Here is a 15,157-nt window from a genome sequence, read left to right as displayed (position 1 = left end):
CAGGGGAAGGGGGGGTTCTGGGGATGGAACCCAGGGCCTCACATGTGCTTGGGCTAGTGGTCTACTACTGAGCTACCCCGCCCCCAATGTCTCCAGTCTTTACTCTTTTCTTACCTTTTCTTTTTCTTTCTTTCTTTCTTGGTTGTTTTTTGATTTGCAACTGGTTTGACATTGGTCCCTTGGTATATTTTAAATTCAACAAATATTTATCAAGTGCCCAGTGTACTCTGAGGATATAAGACTTTTAAATAAAGACGCAGAACTAAAGAAATTTTATATGTGTTTGGCGAAATTGATATCCTGGCTGTGGTCAAATGTTCACACAACAGTCTTTAAGTAATGTATATGCCCAATTTTATTTTTAAAACTTGCGGGATGATGTCTTAAATAGCACATAAATTCTCTTAAAAGGGAAATTCTATATTGGTTTTGGATTTAATGTTGACATTCTCCCTGTGAAGTCCCAGCACAATGCCTTGTTTGTAGCAAGCACTCAAAACCTCTTATTTAACTCAATTGAGTTAAATTGAGTTCTTAAGGTAAAAGCAAGTCAAATTGAAGAATATCTCAAAATCTCTAAGATCCTTCCCCAAGATATTCCACCAGTTAGAGGAAATAATTTGAACTAAAATACTTTGTACTCTATTATAACCTGAAATGCAGTATAGAGACAATCTAAAGCACTTAAAAATATTTCACTACAGATTATCCAAAAAAAGTATGGCAAAATAATTTTCTATATCATAATTTTACTTAGGGAGTAGGGTAGAAAAATTCTTTTAAGAACCTAAGGAAGGCTGGGCACAGTGGTAGATGTCTATAATCCCAGTGACTTGGGTCTGAGGCAGAAAGATTGCAAGTTTGAGGCTAGCCTCAGCAATTTAGCAAGGCACTAAGCAACTCAGTGAGACTCAGCCTTAAAATTTTAAAAAGTCTGGGGAGGTAGCTCAGTGGTAAATCGCCTGTGGGTTCAATCCCCAGCACTAAAACAAATAAACAAACAAATAACTTCTTCAGTCAAATCCAAGGAAAGCACAAACCAAGTGAGCCTTTGATGCACACTTATAGGAGTCATACATATGGAAAATAGGAAGGTACATTATAGATGATTCCAAAGAGACCTGGGTAAATATGTAGGAAACCATCTTTTTTTTTTTTTTTTCAGTGTTGAAGATGAAACCTAGGGCCTTGCACATGCTAGACAAGCGTTCTACCACAGAGCCATATCCCCATCCCTGCATTACTGGTGATTAAACCCAGCAGTACTTTACCAGTAAGCTATATCTCCCACTTTTTTTTTTTTTTTTGAAATGGTCTCACGAGAGTTACTGAGGGTTACCTGGAACTTGTGATCCTCCTTCTTCAGTCCCCCTAGTAGTTGGGATTACAGGCATGTGCGACTACACTTGGCAAAACCCAGCTTTTTATAAAAGCTCAGCTGTTATGTAAGCAATTGACTTTAGGTCCACAGTCCTGTGGGTCTTCAGGGATGGGTAAAGCTGCTGTCTGTGACCCTGGCTGGGCCTTATGTCTACATCTTTGCTTCCTCCCCAGAATCTGCTCTTGGGAAGGCATCTTCTTCACCCTGACCCTGAAGCTGTGTGTGGGCATTCTATCATTTCCTAAATCCATCCTGTTCTCAGGCACTTCACTTTTGCTTACTATTCCCTGTTGACATGTCTCTGACAAATGCAATGAGATGTGATCCTGTGAGGTAGAAGCCTCTGAGCTGATAATGACTGTTAAAGTTTTAGATTAACACATTGCCACTGAGCCCAGTGCAGCCTGCAGCTCTTGGCAGGATTTGGAGAAGCCATTTCACATCTGTGAGTGGCTTTGTGGTGAGAAGACTGTATAGCCTGCTGCTTGCAGGAGCTGCCACTTCCTGGCCCCTTCTTATAGCTTTTGCTTTCCTTTTGTAGCCAACAGCCAGGCCACCCGTGCCCGCTCACCAGGTGCCACCCTACAAGGCAGTGTCGGCCAGGCTCAGGCCCTTCACATTTTCCCAGAGCACCCCCATTGGACTAGACCGTGTGGGACGTCGGCGGCAGATGAGAGCATCCAATGGTGAGTCTCAAAGTGGCCTCCTATGGAAACATCTGTTTGTTGCCAGGTGCCCAAAGTGTCCAGGTGATTTTGCTGCTTTTCTTCTTCCTCTGGGTCAGGGTGGTGCTTGCCTGGCCTTGAGGAAGTTTCTTCTCAGGATGAGGGTGTGTCATTTGCTGTTGGGCGGGTGGGTGCTTTTTCAGCCAACCTGGTGAATTGGAGAAGATTGACCTCCTTGTGATGATGTCTGCATACCTAACCTTCCATCAGGCACATCCCAGTGAGAACCAAGGCCTAGGCTGGAAGTCTAAGATCAGAGTGTGGCAGTGTTTGTTCCTTCATGTTCCTGTGGCATTCTCCGGGTACATGTGTCTGTCTCCTGTGTCCACATTTCCCCTTTATAAAAGACACCAACTTTACTGCATTTGGATCCACCCTAATGACCTCATTGTAACTTGATCATTTAAAAAGATATTGTTTCCAAATAAGGTCACATCTGTGGGTCCCAGGGATAAGGACTTCATCATCTCTTGGGGGACAGAATTTAACCAAAAGCATATATCATGACTGTATCAGTGTACAACCTGCACACACATGGTCAAAGAGTTACAAAAATTAGGGAAAACAGAAATGGTTTTGATAATGACATGTAGAGGATTTCTCTTCTAATCCCTAAACATATGCAAATAGCTTATTTTGTGCTTCCTGTAGAATTAGTTTTTTGTTTTTGTTGCTTTTACATTTTTTCATTTTAGCTTTAGGTTTTTTTCATTGAAAAATACTAAAAATTAACTGGCTAGGTTAAGCAAAAAGGGAATGTATTGGAAGGATGTTGAGTGCTCCCGGAATTGATGGGATGGTTGGGGAACCAGGCTAGGATGTAGAAAGCAATCAGGGTTGCTCCCAGGAGTCAAGGAGCCACAAGAAGGACTGACTCTGATGCCATCACAGGGAAGGAGTGAAGTCCAGTTTGTCCTCTGTCAGTCACCCTAGAGTCAGAGTCCCCGGATGAGGATTCAGCTCTCTGAGCCAGGTGTCATGTCCACCACCTGGTAGCACTGGTACAGGGAGAAGGAGGGGGTGCCTTCAGGCCTCCTTGCCTTCTGTGCTTGAGTTCTTTGTCCACCAAGGCCAAATACAATAGAGGAGGGTTCATTCTCCTAGAGGAAATCTAGGTTGTGTTAGGAACAGGAAAAGATTGTACAGGTTGTAGTTTGCTCTCTCTCTTCACTGATTCATTCACCATCGAGAGCTTACCATGTACCAAGTGACAGCAGTCAGCAGAACAAAGCCTCTTTAGTCACTTAAAATTTAGTGAGGAGAATAACAAGTAAATATTTAACAGGGCAGGTAGTGCTACAAAGGAAAATAAAGCTGAACACAGTGGTCCAGGCCTCTAATCCCAGCCACTCAGGAGGCTACCTTAGCAACTTAGTGAGACACTGTCTCAAAAAATAAAAAGGGCAGTGGATTTAGCTCCCCTGCCCACAGGAAAAGAAAGAAAAGAAAGCTGAGTCGTCAAAGGTTCTTATTGACAAATAAGCAGTACTTTTTAAAAAATATTTTCCTACCTAAACAAAACTGTCTCTAATGTTCTAAACGGTACTCTTATCATGGTGCACCTATTCCAGATATTACTGAAAACCCTCCTCCTTACCTAGTGATGACAAACCAAAGACTCATCAATTATAGCTGACACCTCCAAGTCTAAGAGGGTGGAATTAGAATTCTTTCTTCTCCAGTTCTGTTAGTGTTTTTAGCCTGAGATAAATTTAAGCAACACTGTATCATGATGGGAAGTAGGAAAAGGAAGGGCATAGTAAATAAACTAGTGTATTATGAGCACATGACATCATAAAAGGAAACTTCTCTCTCTTTTTTTTTGGGGGGGGGGGTCTGGTTACAAGGCGGTAGGTGGTAGTTTTAAACTGCACAGATATTCTTCCCATTGGCTGCTTCCTGGCCTCTCCCAGTATCTTACCTGTTAGGGCTCGGTGCCAGAGGAGGTGATCCTATCTACTTCCTGTTGGTCAAAAATCGGTTACTCTATAAAAATTAATGGGGCATCAGCTATGACCTAGGTACTGTTTTTATCATTTGAGATATAGCTAAGAATTAAAGTATTACAACAAGTTAATAAGTGGCCCTTTCTATCTGAAGGTTCCACATGCACAGATTCAACTAACCACTCATCAAAAACAATCAGGTGCTGGAGGCACAGCACAGTGTTAGAGCCCTTCCTAGCATACATGAAGCATGGGCTTGGTTATTAGTACCTCAAAAATAAATAAATAAAAATTTCTGAAAATAAGAGAATTCAAAAAAAGATTGCCCCCATACTGAATATACTCAGACTTTGTTTCTTTCCCCCTGTTGCTAGGGATCAAATCCACGCAGCCTCTGTATCACTGAGCTACACCCCCAGCCCCAGACTTTTTTCCTTGTCATTATTCTCTAAACAACCATTATAACTACTATTTACATGATATTCTTGTTGTTCTAGGTATAGGTAATCTAAAAATAATTTAAAGTATACAGGAGGATGTGTATAGATTTTGTGCAAATACTGTGCCATTTTATATAAGGGACTTGAGCATCCAAGGATTTTGGTATGTAAGTGAGGTATCCTGGAACAAGATCCTCAAAAATACAGAGGGAAAACTGCACATTCTAGAATTTAAATAGATCCCATAAGCCAGTAAGGATTACCTAAGGACCTGTGATTGCTCTGCATAAGATGAATGAGGGTGAGGTGGTAGAGAGTAGGAGTGGGAGGTGACACTGGAGTAGAGATTCCAAAGATGAGTAGGAGACAGTGAGGCAAAGATTTGGAGGAGGAGAGGTCCCAGAGGAAGCAATAGACATCCAAAGATAGGCAAAATCTTGATATATCTGAGGTTCAGCAAGGAGGCCAGAATGACTAGAGCTCAGGGAACAGGGACAGAAGAAGATGCTACAGTCAGAGAGTTCAGCTATGGCTAGACAGAAGGGCACTGCAGGTCACAAGGATTGGGGGTTATTTTGAGTGCAATGGGAAATCATTGCCAGCAGGAGAATGATAGGTTCTAATTTCTGCTTCAGAGAGAAAGGAGTTTGCCGGGGAAAGGCAGAGGAAGGGAAACTGATGTGAAGGCCATTATATGAGTCCAGTTGAGAAACCATGGTGTCAGTGACCACAAGGCCATCCATGTTTTCCTTGGGTGCTTTTTTCCCCAGTGGCTAGAAGATGCTATAATGACCAGGCTTACTGGGTTCTAATTCAGCAGAGTCAGGGCTGGGAACTCCAGTGGAAGTACTTCTCCCTTGTGGGTCTAAATTCAGTTTCAACAGAGTAGTTATTGGATGGGGGAAGAAATATTTTGCAAGTGTGTTAAGAAGTCACCAAAAAAACTTCTGTGTGAACAAGTGGTTTCCCACAATAGGTGAGCATTACCCAGTGACATCAGTCATAAGTTCAGAGCATGTGTCTCCTGCATGGCAGCATCAGGATGTGTCTCCAAGCTGCCTCTGTAATTTTGATCCAGAAAGCTGTGATTGAGCAGGAGATGGTCACTGGGGAGAAGCAGTGCTGTTTGAGATGCCACAATGACAGTCTGGGCGCCTTCTTCACCAAGACCCAGCAGAGGTCTGGTGCTGAAGGAAATGCATGTCCAGCACCAGTGGTTTTTCCAGTAAGAACAAATCATTTTCCTCCTCCATTATAACAAGGGCCCATTGTAATCAACTTTCCACAAGTAGTTGTCTGGTTCCTACAAAGAACCATATCATTAAATTGGTTGAGGGGAAGGTCTTGTGGTTTAGCCCAGGCTCAGCATCTATTTCTGCCTAGAATGAACCCACTTAGTAAACCATCAGGATAAGGAGGAAAGAAGATTGACTGACATCTACACAGTGGAAATAAGGTCCACATGATTATTAAACAGCCACTGTTGCTGTCAGAATTTACATGGAATGGTTATCTTCTCATATTTCGGTTTTCTGATATATCCAGTTAAAGGCTTCATTTATTATGTTCTTTCCACCTTTCCCCAAGCCATTCAGCCAAACATTTAGTTCCCAGCCATGAGTCCACACAAGCTAAATCCTTCCTAAGTCCATTTCCTTCCAGTCAGAGAGATTATGTTTTGCCATTGGGGTTTCCCAATGATGGAAGGCCTCTTTTGAGGAAGGCTAAGAAGACTTGCAGTAATAGATGCCTACCCAAGATGACCTGACCTTTGCATCACTGAGACTTTGAGCCTGGGAGTTGAGTGAGAACCCTGGTTGTTTCTTTGTTATACCGGCTTAGGTCAGTTTCTGCTCACCAGACTTGGAGATTTCCTGCTACTTAAATCAAGTGATATCTTAATGGAGTTTCTCATCAGTTTTGCTCCTAAGGATGCCAGAGATCAGTTAGGCACAACGAAAGACCTCATGGGTCAGATCATTCCAATAATTTGAGCTTTCCCTATTGCTGGGGCAGTAATAGTGTCCACTTCCATGAAGATGCAGATCTTTAGTGCAGTGGAGGCATTTCTGGCTAGAATTCAAGGCTTATAAAACTCCTGCCACTTTCATCTTCTGGTGGGAATTGGAACTCACTTGATAGACCATTTCCAGTGCTTCTATCTCCCAGGCTTAGGGTTTCTTTTTTTCCATATGATATGTAATTTTTGGTGTACATATCACCAGAGTGCTAGCATCAATCTCCTTAAGACCATAATTAGTTGCAAAATCTAATACAGATGCCACCCAGAGAGCTATGTTTGGTTTAATCTAAGTTATATTCCATAATGTAATGAGTGAACTTTGTTTAGATCTGATATCAACAAACCAGTTTTGAACAAGATGATTTTGAGATGAAAGGGGAAATTTTCAAAGGGATTGAATGTTTGGTAACATGAAAGAATTGTTATTAATTTGTTAGTTAGGATAATGATAGTTTTAAGTTCTTTTTTTTTTCTCCCTTTTTCTTTGGTGCTGGGGATTGAACGCAGAACCTTGTACATATGAGGCAAGCACTCTATTAACTGAGCTATATCCCCAGCCCTATTTTTAAGTTCTTGTTATTGACATACATTGAAATATTTTTTGCATAAGATGATATAACAGATTTGTTTTAAAATACTCCAGGAAAGTAGGTGGAAAATAGTTAAAATGGGTAGATTTTTTTTGAGGGGGGGTTACTGGATATTGAACCCAGGAGTGCTCTGAGCTACATCTCCAGCCCTTTTTATTTTTTTTAAGTTGTTAGGCTGACCTTGAACTTGTAATCCTTCTGCCTTGGCCTCTGGAGTCACTTGGATTACAAGGAATGTGCCACAATACCAGGCTTAAAAAAAATCCACCCTTTCTAGCACTTGGCATTTTTCTCTCCCGCTCTATTTAGTATACAAGTCTTATCTCTTATGAGCCCATGCAGTGTGTGAAGGAAGGTCATTTGAACTGACCACTGCTTGTCAACCTCATGGGTGTGGTATTTAAGATAACAGAATCAAGATAATGAATCACAGTGGCACTTACAAGTGCCTTTATAAAGTTCATGTATAGAAGGCTGGTGATCTAAAAATGTTATGGGTTTATTTATTTACTTAGTGGTGCTAGGGATTGAACCCAGGATGTTGAACATGGTAAGTAGGCACTCTAACACTGAGATACATCCCCAGCCCAACATAATTACATTTTATATCTGTGGCTTCATATTCCCTGGGTTTGGCCTTATTGAATTTATCTATCTATCTATCTCTATTTATTTATTATTTTGGGCGGGAGTACTGGCATTAAATGTAGGAATGTTCTACTATTGGGCTACACTCCCCACCCTTATTTATTTATTTGAGGCAAGGTTTAGCCAAATTATTCAGGCTGGCCTTGAACTTGTGATTCACTTGCCTCAACCTCCCAAGTAGCTAGAATTACCTGCATGTGCCACTGCGTGTCCTGCCTAATTTCCCCATTCTGACTTCTGGGTTCCACTCATACTTCTTTCCTTAACTGGCCTATATGTTTTGTCAAGAAAATTTGATGGCTTTTCAGAATTCTTATTTTCATGTTCATTCACTTTCTCTCTACTGGTCCCATCCATCAAGTTCAGATTATTTTACTCTTATGATGAACTTCCAATTAACTTAATTGTCTCCCAGAAAAGAGAATATGTAGTTTTCTTTGATTTTAAACTTTAGTAGATTTTTGTTTGTTTGTTTTTGGTGTAGAGGGTTGAGCCCAGGCAGGCTTAACCACTGAGCCACATCCTCGGCTCTTTTTATATTTTATTTTGAGACAGGGTCTCACTTAGTTGTCTAGGACCTTGCTAAATTGCTGAAGCTGGCTTTGAACTCAGGATTCTCTTGTCTCAGGCTCCCAAGCTTGGAATTATAGGCATGTGCCACTGCTTAGAATTTTTATGGATCATAAGCAACAGATAAAAGTATGCCCAGGTATTGAAGTCACTAGATTTCGGTAGTCCACTTTCAAAAAGAAAAAAAAAAATCCTTTCTCTCTCTCTCTCTCTCTCTCTCTCTCTCTCTCTCTCTCTCAATTATTAAACCCCCATCCCCCATCTGTTATATATATTTTATATATTTATATTGGGTTTTGTGTGTGTGTGTGTGAGAGAGAGAGAGTGTTGTGATGCTGGGGTTTGAACCCAGGGCTATGTACATGGTAGGCAAGTGTTATACCACTGAGCTCTACCTCCAACCCCTATCTTATATTTTTAGAAAGCACTGTAGGGTTGAGGATGAAGCTCAGTGGTAGAGAACTTTCCTAGTGTATACAAGGCCCAGGATTCAATCCCCAGCGCTGCTTTAAAACAAACAAACAAATTAAAGCACTTTAGTTAATCAATACATCTATATTAGAGCATTTAGTAATCATGCCAGATAATTCCATCGGGGGCAATGCTGTTCTAAGTGGGTACAAGCATGGCAAGTTGACTTTTTAATGATATTTAAAGTTTTTTCTTACACTAATAATTGCTTTATTTAATTTTTGTTTTCACATTTTAGCTTTTTGTGAATATAGTCACTCTGTCTAAGCTGTGAAAGAGAATTAAATTGACCCAGTAGCCTTCTGACCGAGGACAACTCTCTCAACCTGAATGCTATGAGTTGCTCACACCAGATTGTAAAACTAAATCATATCTGATTCATATTTTTCATTACGAAACAACTAAAATTCCCGTGCTTTAAAGGCATGATATGTCTTGTGGTCTACAAAGGACAGCATGACCCAAATTATAGGCAGACCTCTGTATCTACTTGTTCCCCATTCCATGGATTCAACCAACTACAGATAATATTCTGAAAAAAGTTGCATCTTTACTGAATATATATATTTTTGTTGCCATTAGCCCCTAAACAATACAGTATAATGACTTTTTAATAGTATTTACATTGTATCAGGTGTTATCAGTCACCTAGGAGTAATTTAAGGTGTACAAGAGGATGTGGGGAAATTCTTTGAAATACAGCAGCATTTTATATAAGGCACTTGAGCACCCTCAGTGTTTGGTGTCCCAGGGGATCCTGAAACCAGTCCCAGCCAGATACTGAGGAAAGACTATGCATGATGACCAACCCATCTGTGAAGCACATCAGAGCTGGTCAATGACTGGTGAAGAAACTTATTTTGAAAACCTCCTAGGTTTCAAACATTCCAAGAAAGCAAGCAAAAAGTATTACAGATGCACTGATACTGATCATTGCTTTTGTTTTGAGACACACACACACACACACACACACACAGCGGGGGAGGAGAGAGAACAAACATGGGTCCTAGTTAGTAGTTGGAAGTTCCGTTAGCTTATGGTCTTTTGGAGCCAACCATTCATACGGGAGGTGCCATAATTAGATAAATTTATGCAAGCTGCGCTAGGATGTTAGCGCCTTCCCGGGCCCTGGCTTAGCCTGTGACCTCCTCCGCTGAATTGGGAGCTGGTCCTTCAGGAGCTGTTTGGGGAGCCCTGGAGTGCTCCGCAGGGAAGGGCGGGGTAGCACCTGTTGGACCTCTGTCCTGAGCCCCCCATGATGAGAAAGGTCTAAGCACATGTGACATCATCTGCCTGAGCTGGATGGGCCTTAGTGGGTCTTGAAGGGCCTTGTAAACGGAGGAGCAAATGGCCCTTGCAGTGCTGGCCAGGCTGCAGGCCTGAGCGCAGCGCTGGTTGGACCCACGCTCCACCCCTCCATCCGCGAGCGGAGGCGGCTAAACGGCCCCCAGAACTTTCTTCTTCTGTTAAATGTATCCTGCGCTGATCAAAGGTTGGTTTATCTAAAGAAAAAAAGAAACGTGCCAAGACATTTTCCAGTATGTTTAAGACCTAGTAGTTTCAAAACACAGTGGGGTTTATCTTTCATAGGGGACATTCTTTCTGTAAGTGCAACTCCTGATTCTTCTATTTGATTTTGTAGTGAAATGTATTCGTCACTCAGAAATAGAAAAGATCCACTTAAAATATTTGTTTACTTTTCCCTAGTAAGGAACTAGTATTGGTTGTAAAAGGTACATTGATTAAATGTTATGGCACTTTGATAAGTTTGTATTACTAGGAAATGCTTCAGGACATGCTATTAGGACAAAAATTGATGTTATTTAAAGAAATACCCAAGCTGCTCTACCTTTCTGAGTTGGATTTGTCTTGTTTTTATGATGTTGGAATTCAAGCATGGACTTCATGCATGCTATGCAGGGACCACTGAGCTACATCACTATTCCCAGATTTTATTCAATTTTATTTATTTAGTTAGTTTGCTTTTGTGTTTTTTTTTTTTTTTTTTAATTTTTGAGTTGGTTTTTAAATGTGTTCTTGGTTTCAGAGATACTTCCATGGTTAGGAATCTATTTAACACATATTTTATGCTCCTGTTATTAATGAGGCATTTTGCTAGAGACTAGGTGATCATGAAGAAACTGGAAGGTGTTCTCACACAACTGCTAGTGTAGATACCCCTGTGGAGTTTAATCAGCTCTGGGGGGTTCTGGTAATGAGATCTAATTTGAGAGTTGATGAGGGAAATAGTCCAGTTTGTTGTTAAGAGTTATTCCTGGCGGAGTGAACAGCATATGCAAAGAGTGGAGACCAGAGAAAGGAGAGCACATTGGAGAAACCAAGAGCAGGGTGACACAATGCAAACCTCAACCCATTTCCACTTCTCAGATGAGAGCTGCCCTGCATTGCCTCTGTGGAGCAACCTGACTGAAGGCCACAGCTTGAAGAATGCTTGTTTCCCTAAGCTGTTGTTTTCTTACATGAGTTCATGCTCAAGGTCATGACCCCAAGCCTATTTACAGCAGTTATGTTTACTATTATAATTAGGGAACTTACTTAGATATCATATATGCTGATGAAATGTAAGTAGGAGACCAAAGAGTCTTTGAGTCTATGAAAATGAGTTTGAATACTTTGGAGAGGCTCAATAAACATAGATTGCTAGGCTAGGGATGTAGTTCAGTGGTAAAAAGCTTGCCTAGTGTGCACAAGACCATGGGTTCCAATTCCCAGCACTGTTAGCACAAGGTGCACAAATGACAGAGCTGGGGAGCAGACTTCAGGTCAGGAAGCTCTTCTTTATAATCTGACAAACACCTGATGTGGCTCTTTTTCAGGGATAAAATGGCTACTGATCATGAGGTTCCTGGTTTTATATATAGTAACAGGAGTTAGTTACTTTTGGCAGGTAGGGGGCAGGCCCAGACTATGGGAGGAGTTTTGGTGGCAGGATCATTTAGGGCCAGGCAGGAGGTTAGGTAGGTAAACCATATCCTTAAAGCACAACTGAAAAAAAAAAAAAAAATCTGTCAAACTAAGGAATCTTTTACCCAGATTGCTTTGTTAGTGTCTCTGGTTTTATTGCTGTACTTTAAAGAAGCCAGAAATGGGAATCATAAATGAAGCATTGTGGATGTGGATTATACAAGAAAGATGTAGAATTTGTTTCAGACAACCATACACTAAGAGTCCCTCTCTGTATCATGACAAAATGAATAATTGCATCTTTACATGTTTTAAGTTAAAATGTTTATGGCATAAATACTTAAATTGTTTTTTCTGGCCTTTTGATATTTAGGCAGGTCCCCTGTGCTCCACCTCAAAGCTGTAGGTCCCTGAGGCTATGGCAAGATGAAGGTGAGGGGGAAGGGCTCAAAGGCCGGTCTAGACTGGAGATCCAGCTACTAGAAGGAGAAGGAGCCTGGGGCAACCAGGAACCACTGAAGTGTTTTAAGTGGAGTGAGATGGTTAGATTTGCATTTTAGAGAGATGATTGGATAGATTGTGGAGCTAGTGGGAGGAGTCTGTTTCTTAATCTAGTGGCTACAGATACCTGAACTAGAAAATGACTGTAATACTGGAGAAATGAAGAACTTGGAGGTCAAGCAAACTGTCTGGATGTTTTGGGCAAAGGAAAAGGAGGCCATGCTGTCACCATGCCTGGGTGACACCAGAAGAGCACATGGTTGGGGAGCTGTTTCCCATTCAGGTGGGTGGAATAGGAGCCAGTTTTCAGTTCAGTTGTCATCACCTTGGATTATAAGGTCTGCTGAGGGGGAGGGAGACCCAGGCTGGAGGTATAATAACATGGGAGTCATGGGGGTGGGGAAGGGTGAGCAATGAGAAGAGGCTCTTTGGGGTAGTACTGAGGATCAAGAACATTTGCGAACCAGTAAAAGGAGAAGTTGAAAACGGTGATAGAAAAAGTAGCCAGAGAGGTAAGTAGAGTCCCAGATATACTAGGAAGCCAGGGGCTTCGAGTGGGTGAGTTAGGCAAATGCATAACTAAGTGTCAAAGGCAGCCAAGACTTTATGCCTGTCCTTTCATCTATTCGGAAGGCTGAGGCAAGAAGAAGACATAAGCCAAGAGCTCCAGGGCCTTAGTGATAACTCAGCAAAACAACAACAACAACAAAAACATCACCTGAGTAAAAAATACCCTTGGGATTCTGGGTGAGGAGGAACCTGCCTGGTGACCTTGATTAAAAGTTTGGGGTCAGCACCAAGGTGGGACCAGAACAAAGTAGAAGGCTATGGGAGGGGTCAAGGCTTTAAGATGGAAGTATTTTATTTACTTAGCTTAATCTGTGTTGATGGTTTTCGGACTTTATGGCTGAAAATATCCCATATTGCTAAGGATTAATTAAAAATGATTTGGTTTTGCCCTATCTGAAAGCTCATTAAAATGAATGTGCCAATTCTTATCAAATGGTTTTGATGGAAATAGCAATGTTACCTTTATATCAGAAAGTTCCCTTCGTTGATTTAGAATTATTTAATATACCAACATTTAAGAAGTTAGAGGAATTATTAAAAATACTGAGTGCTTATATCATTTCAATTCTCTACCACTGAGCTACATTTCCAGTCCTTTTTTATTATTTATTTGTTTGTTTGGTATTGGGGATTGAACCTAGGGGTACTGTACCCCAGTGAGTTATACCACTGTTCTTTTTATTTTTTATTTTGAGAATGTGGCTTGCTAAATTGATGAGGCTGACCTCTAACTTGAAATCCTCCTGCCTCAGTCTCCAGAGTTGCTGGGATTATAGGCATGTGCCACCATGCCTGGCTTCATTTTTTTTTTTAAATGAAAGTGAACCATAAGAATTACCAAAGCATATTTTTTTGAAAAATCTTATAGTAAAGTTAAGAAATTTATTAAAACTCTGTGTTTGGCGCTGGGGTTGTGGCTCAGAAATAGAGCACTTGCCTAGCGTGTGTGAGGCACTGGGTTCAATTCTCAACACCACATAAAAACATAAATAAAGATTCAAAAAAAGTGTCCCTGCATCCTCTTCTCCTCCTCTGCCTTAGTTTTTTTGGTGTTCATTGTTTTAAAAATTCCTATTTATATTTTAGGGCTGGGGTTGTGGCTTAGTGGTAGAGCACTAGCCTAGCATGTGTGAGGCACTGGGTTCGATTCCCAGTACCACATATAAATAAAATAAAGGTACATTGACAACTAAAAAAATTTTTTTAAAAAAATTCCTATTTATATTTTGTTAGATATAACAGATTTACACATTGATAGTTCAATTAGAAACAGATTGTAGCATACTTGTATTTTTCCTTAGGAGGACCACCTGAATAAGGCACTAAAAATTCTGGATACAGAGAATTAATGAATCACTAAAGGGTGGGGGGTCTTAAATAGTTATTCTGGCTGCATATTGTTGTAATTATTTTTGTGAAAATTAATTTTATTAACATAACTTTGATGGGCTGGGGATGTGGCTCGAGCGGTAGCACGCTCGCCTGACATGCGTGCGGCCTGGGTTCGATCCTCAGCATCACATACAAACAAAGATGTTGTGTCTGCCGAGAACTAAAAAAAAATAAATATTAAAAAAATTCTCTCTTGGCTGGGGATGTGGCTCAAGCAGTAGCGCGCTCGCCTGGCATGCGTGCGGCCCAGGTTCGATCCTCAGCACCACATACAAACAAAGATGTTGTGTCTGCTGAGAATTAAAAATATATATATATTAAAAAAAACAAACCATAACTTTGGGTTAGAAAGCCAGAGCTGAATTTTAATTTTCTGTTGACTAGGTGTCGAACCCTGGGCAATTTAGTTACCTACAGTCTTTTTTTTTCTTTAATATAGAATGCAGTGATATTTAATATATTTACAGCATTATGCAGCCATCCCCATTATGTAATTTTAGACCCTTTTCATAAAACCCAAAGGAAGCTTACTACCCAGTTTTTCTTTCTTCCCAGCCTTTGGTAACTACTGATCAGCTACAGAATCTTAAGTGCAATGGAGAATTTTTTTTTTTTTTTTTTTTTGGTACCAGGGATTGAACTCAGGGGTGCTCTACCAATGAGCTACATCCCCAGTCCTTTTAAATTTTTTTATAAGTTGACCAGGCTGGCATTGAACTTGTGATCTTCCTGCCTCAGCTGGGATTAAGGCCTGTACCATTGGACCTAGCTGCAATGGGAGAAATTAATTAATATTACCTACCCCACAGATGTAGAAGAATGATCTGGTTCACAGAAAGTATGTAGTAAATAAATATTAGTAGCTAATCAGGAAAGCATTAATTTGTGCAGGGACATGGGTAGTGATGGGCAGTGAACTGTTTCCATCCAGAGTTCTAATTATTTATTTAACCACCCTAACTAATGACTTAACCC

At 40.8% G+C, this 15,157-nt stretch overlaps 1 protein-coding gene across 1 annotated transcript in view; it reads left to right on the top strand.

Moving 5' to 3' along the window:
• Spata13 (spermatogenesis associated 13) overlaps nt 1-15,157 on the top strand; it is an 80,323-nt gene that overhangs the window by 20,612 nt on the left and 44,554 nt on the right. The window contains exon 3 of the mRNA XM_077110675.1: nt 1,923-2,067. Within this exon, the coding sequence (XP_076966790.1) occupies nt 1,923-2,067 (145 nt within the window). The remainder of the gene's footprint in view (nt 1-1,922; nt 2,068-15,157) is intronic.

The sequence above is a fragment of the Callospermophilus lateralis genome, chromosome 12 (assembly GCF_048772815.1).
Source record: "Callospermophilus lateralis isolate mCalLat2 chromosome 12, mCalLat2.hap1, whole genome shotgun sequence".
In the NCBI taxonomy this organism is placed as follows: domain Eukaryota; kingdom Metazoa; phylum Chordata; class Mammalia; order Rodentia; family Sciuridae; genus Callospermophilus; species Callospermophilus lateralis.
The sequence above is the reverse complement of the archived record's forward strand: the minus strand, read 5'-3'. Positions and strand labels throughout refer to the sequence as shown.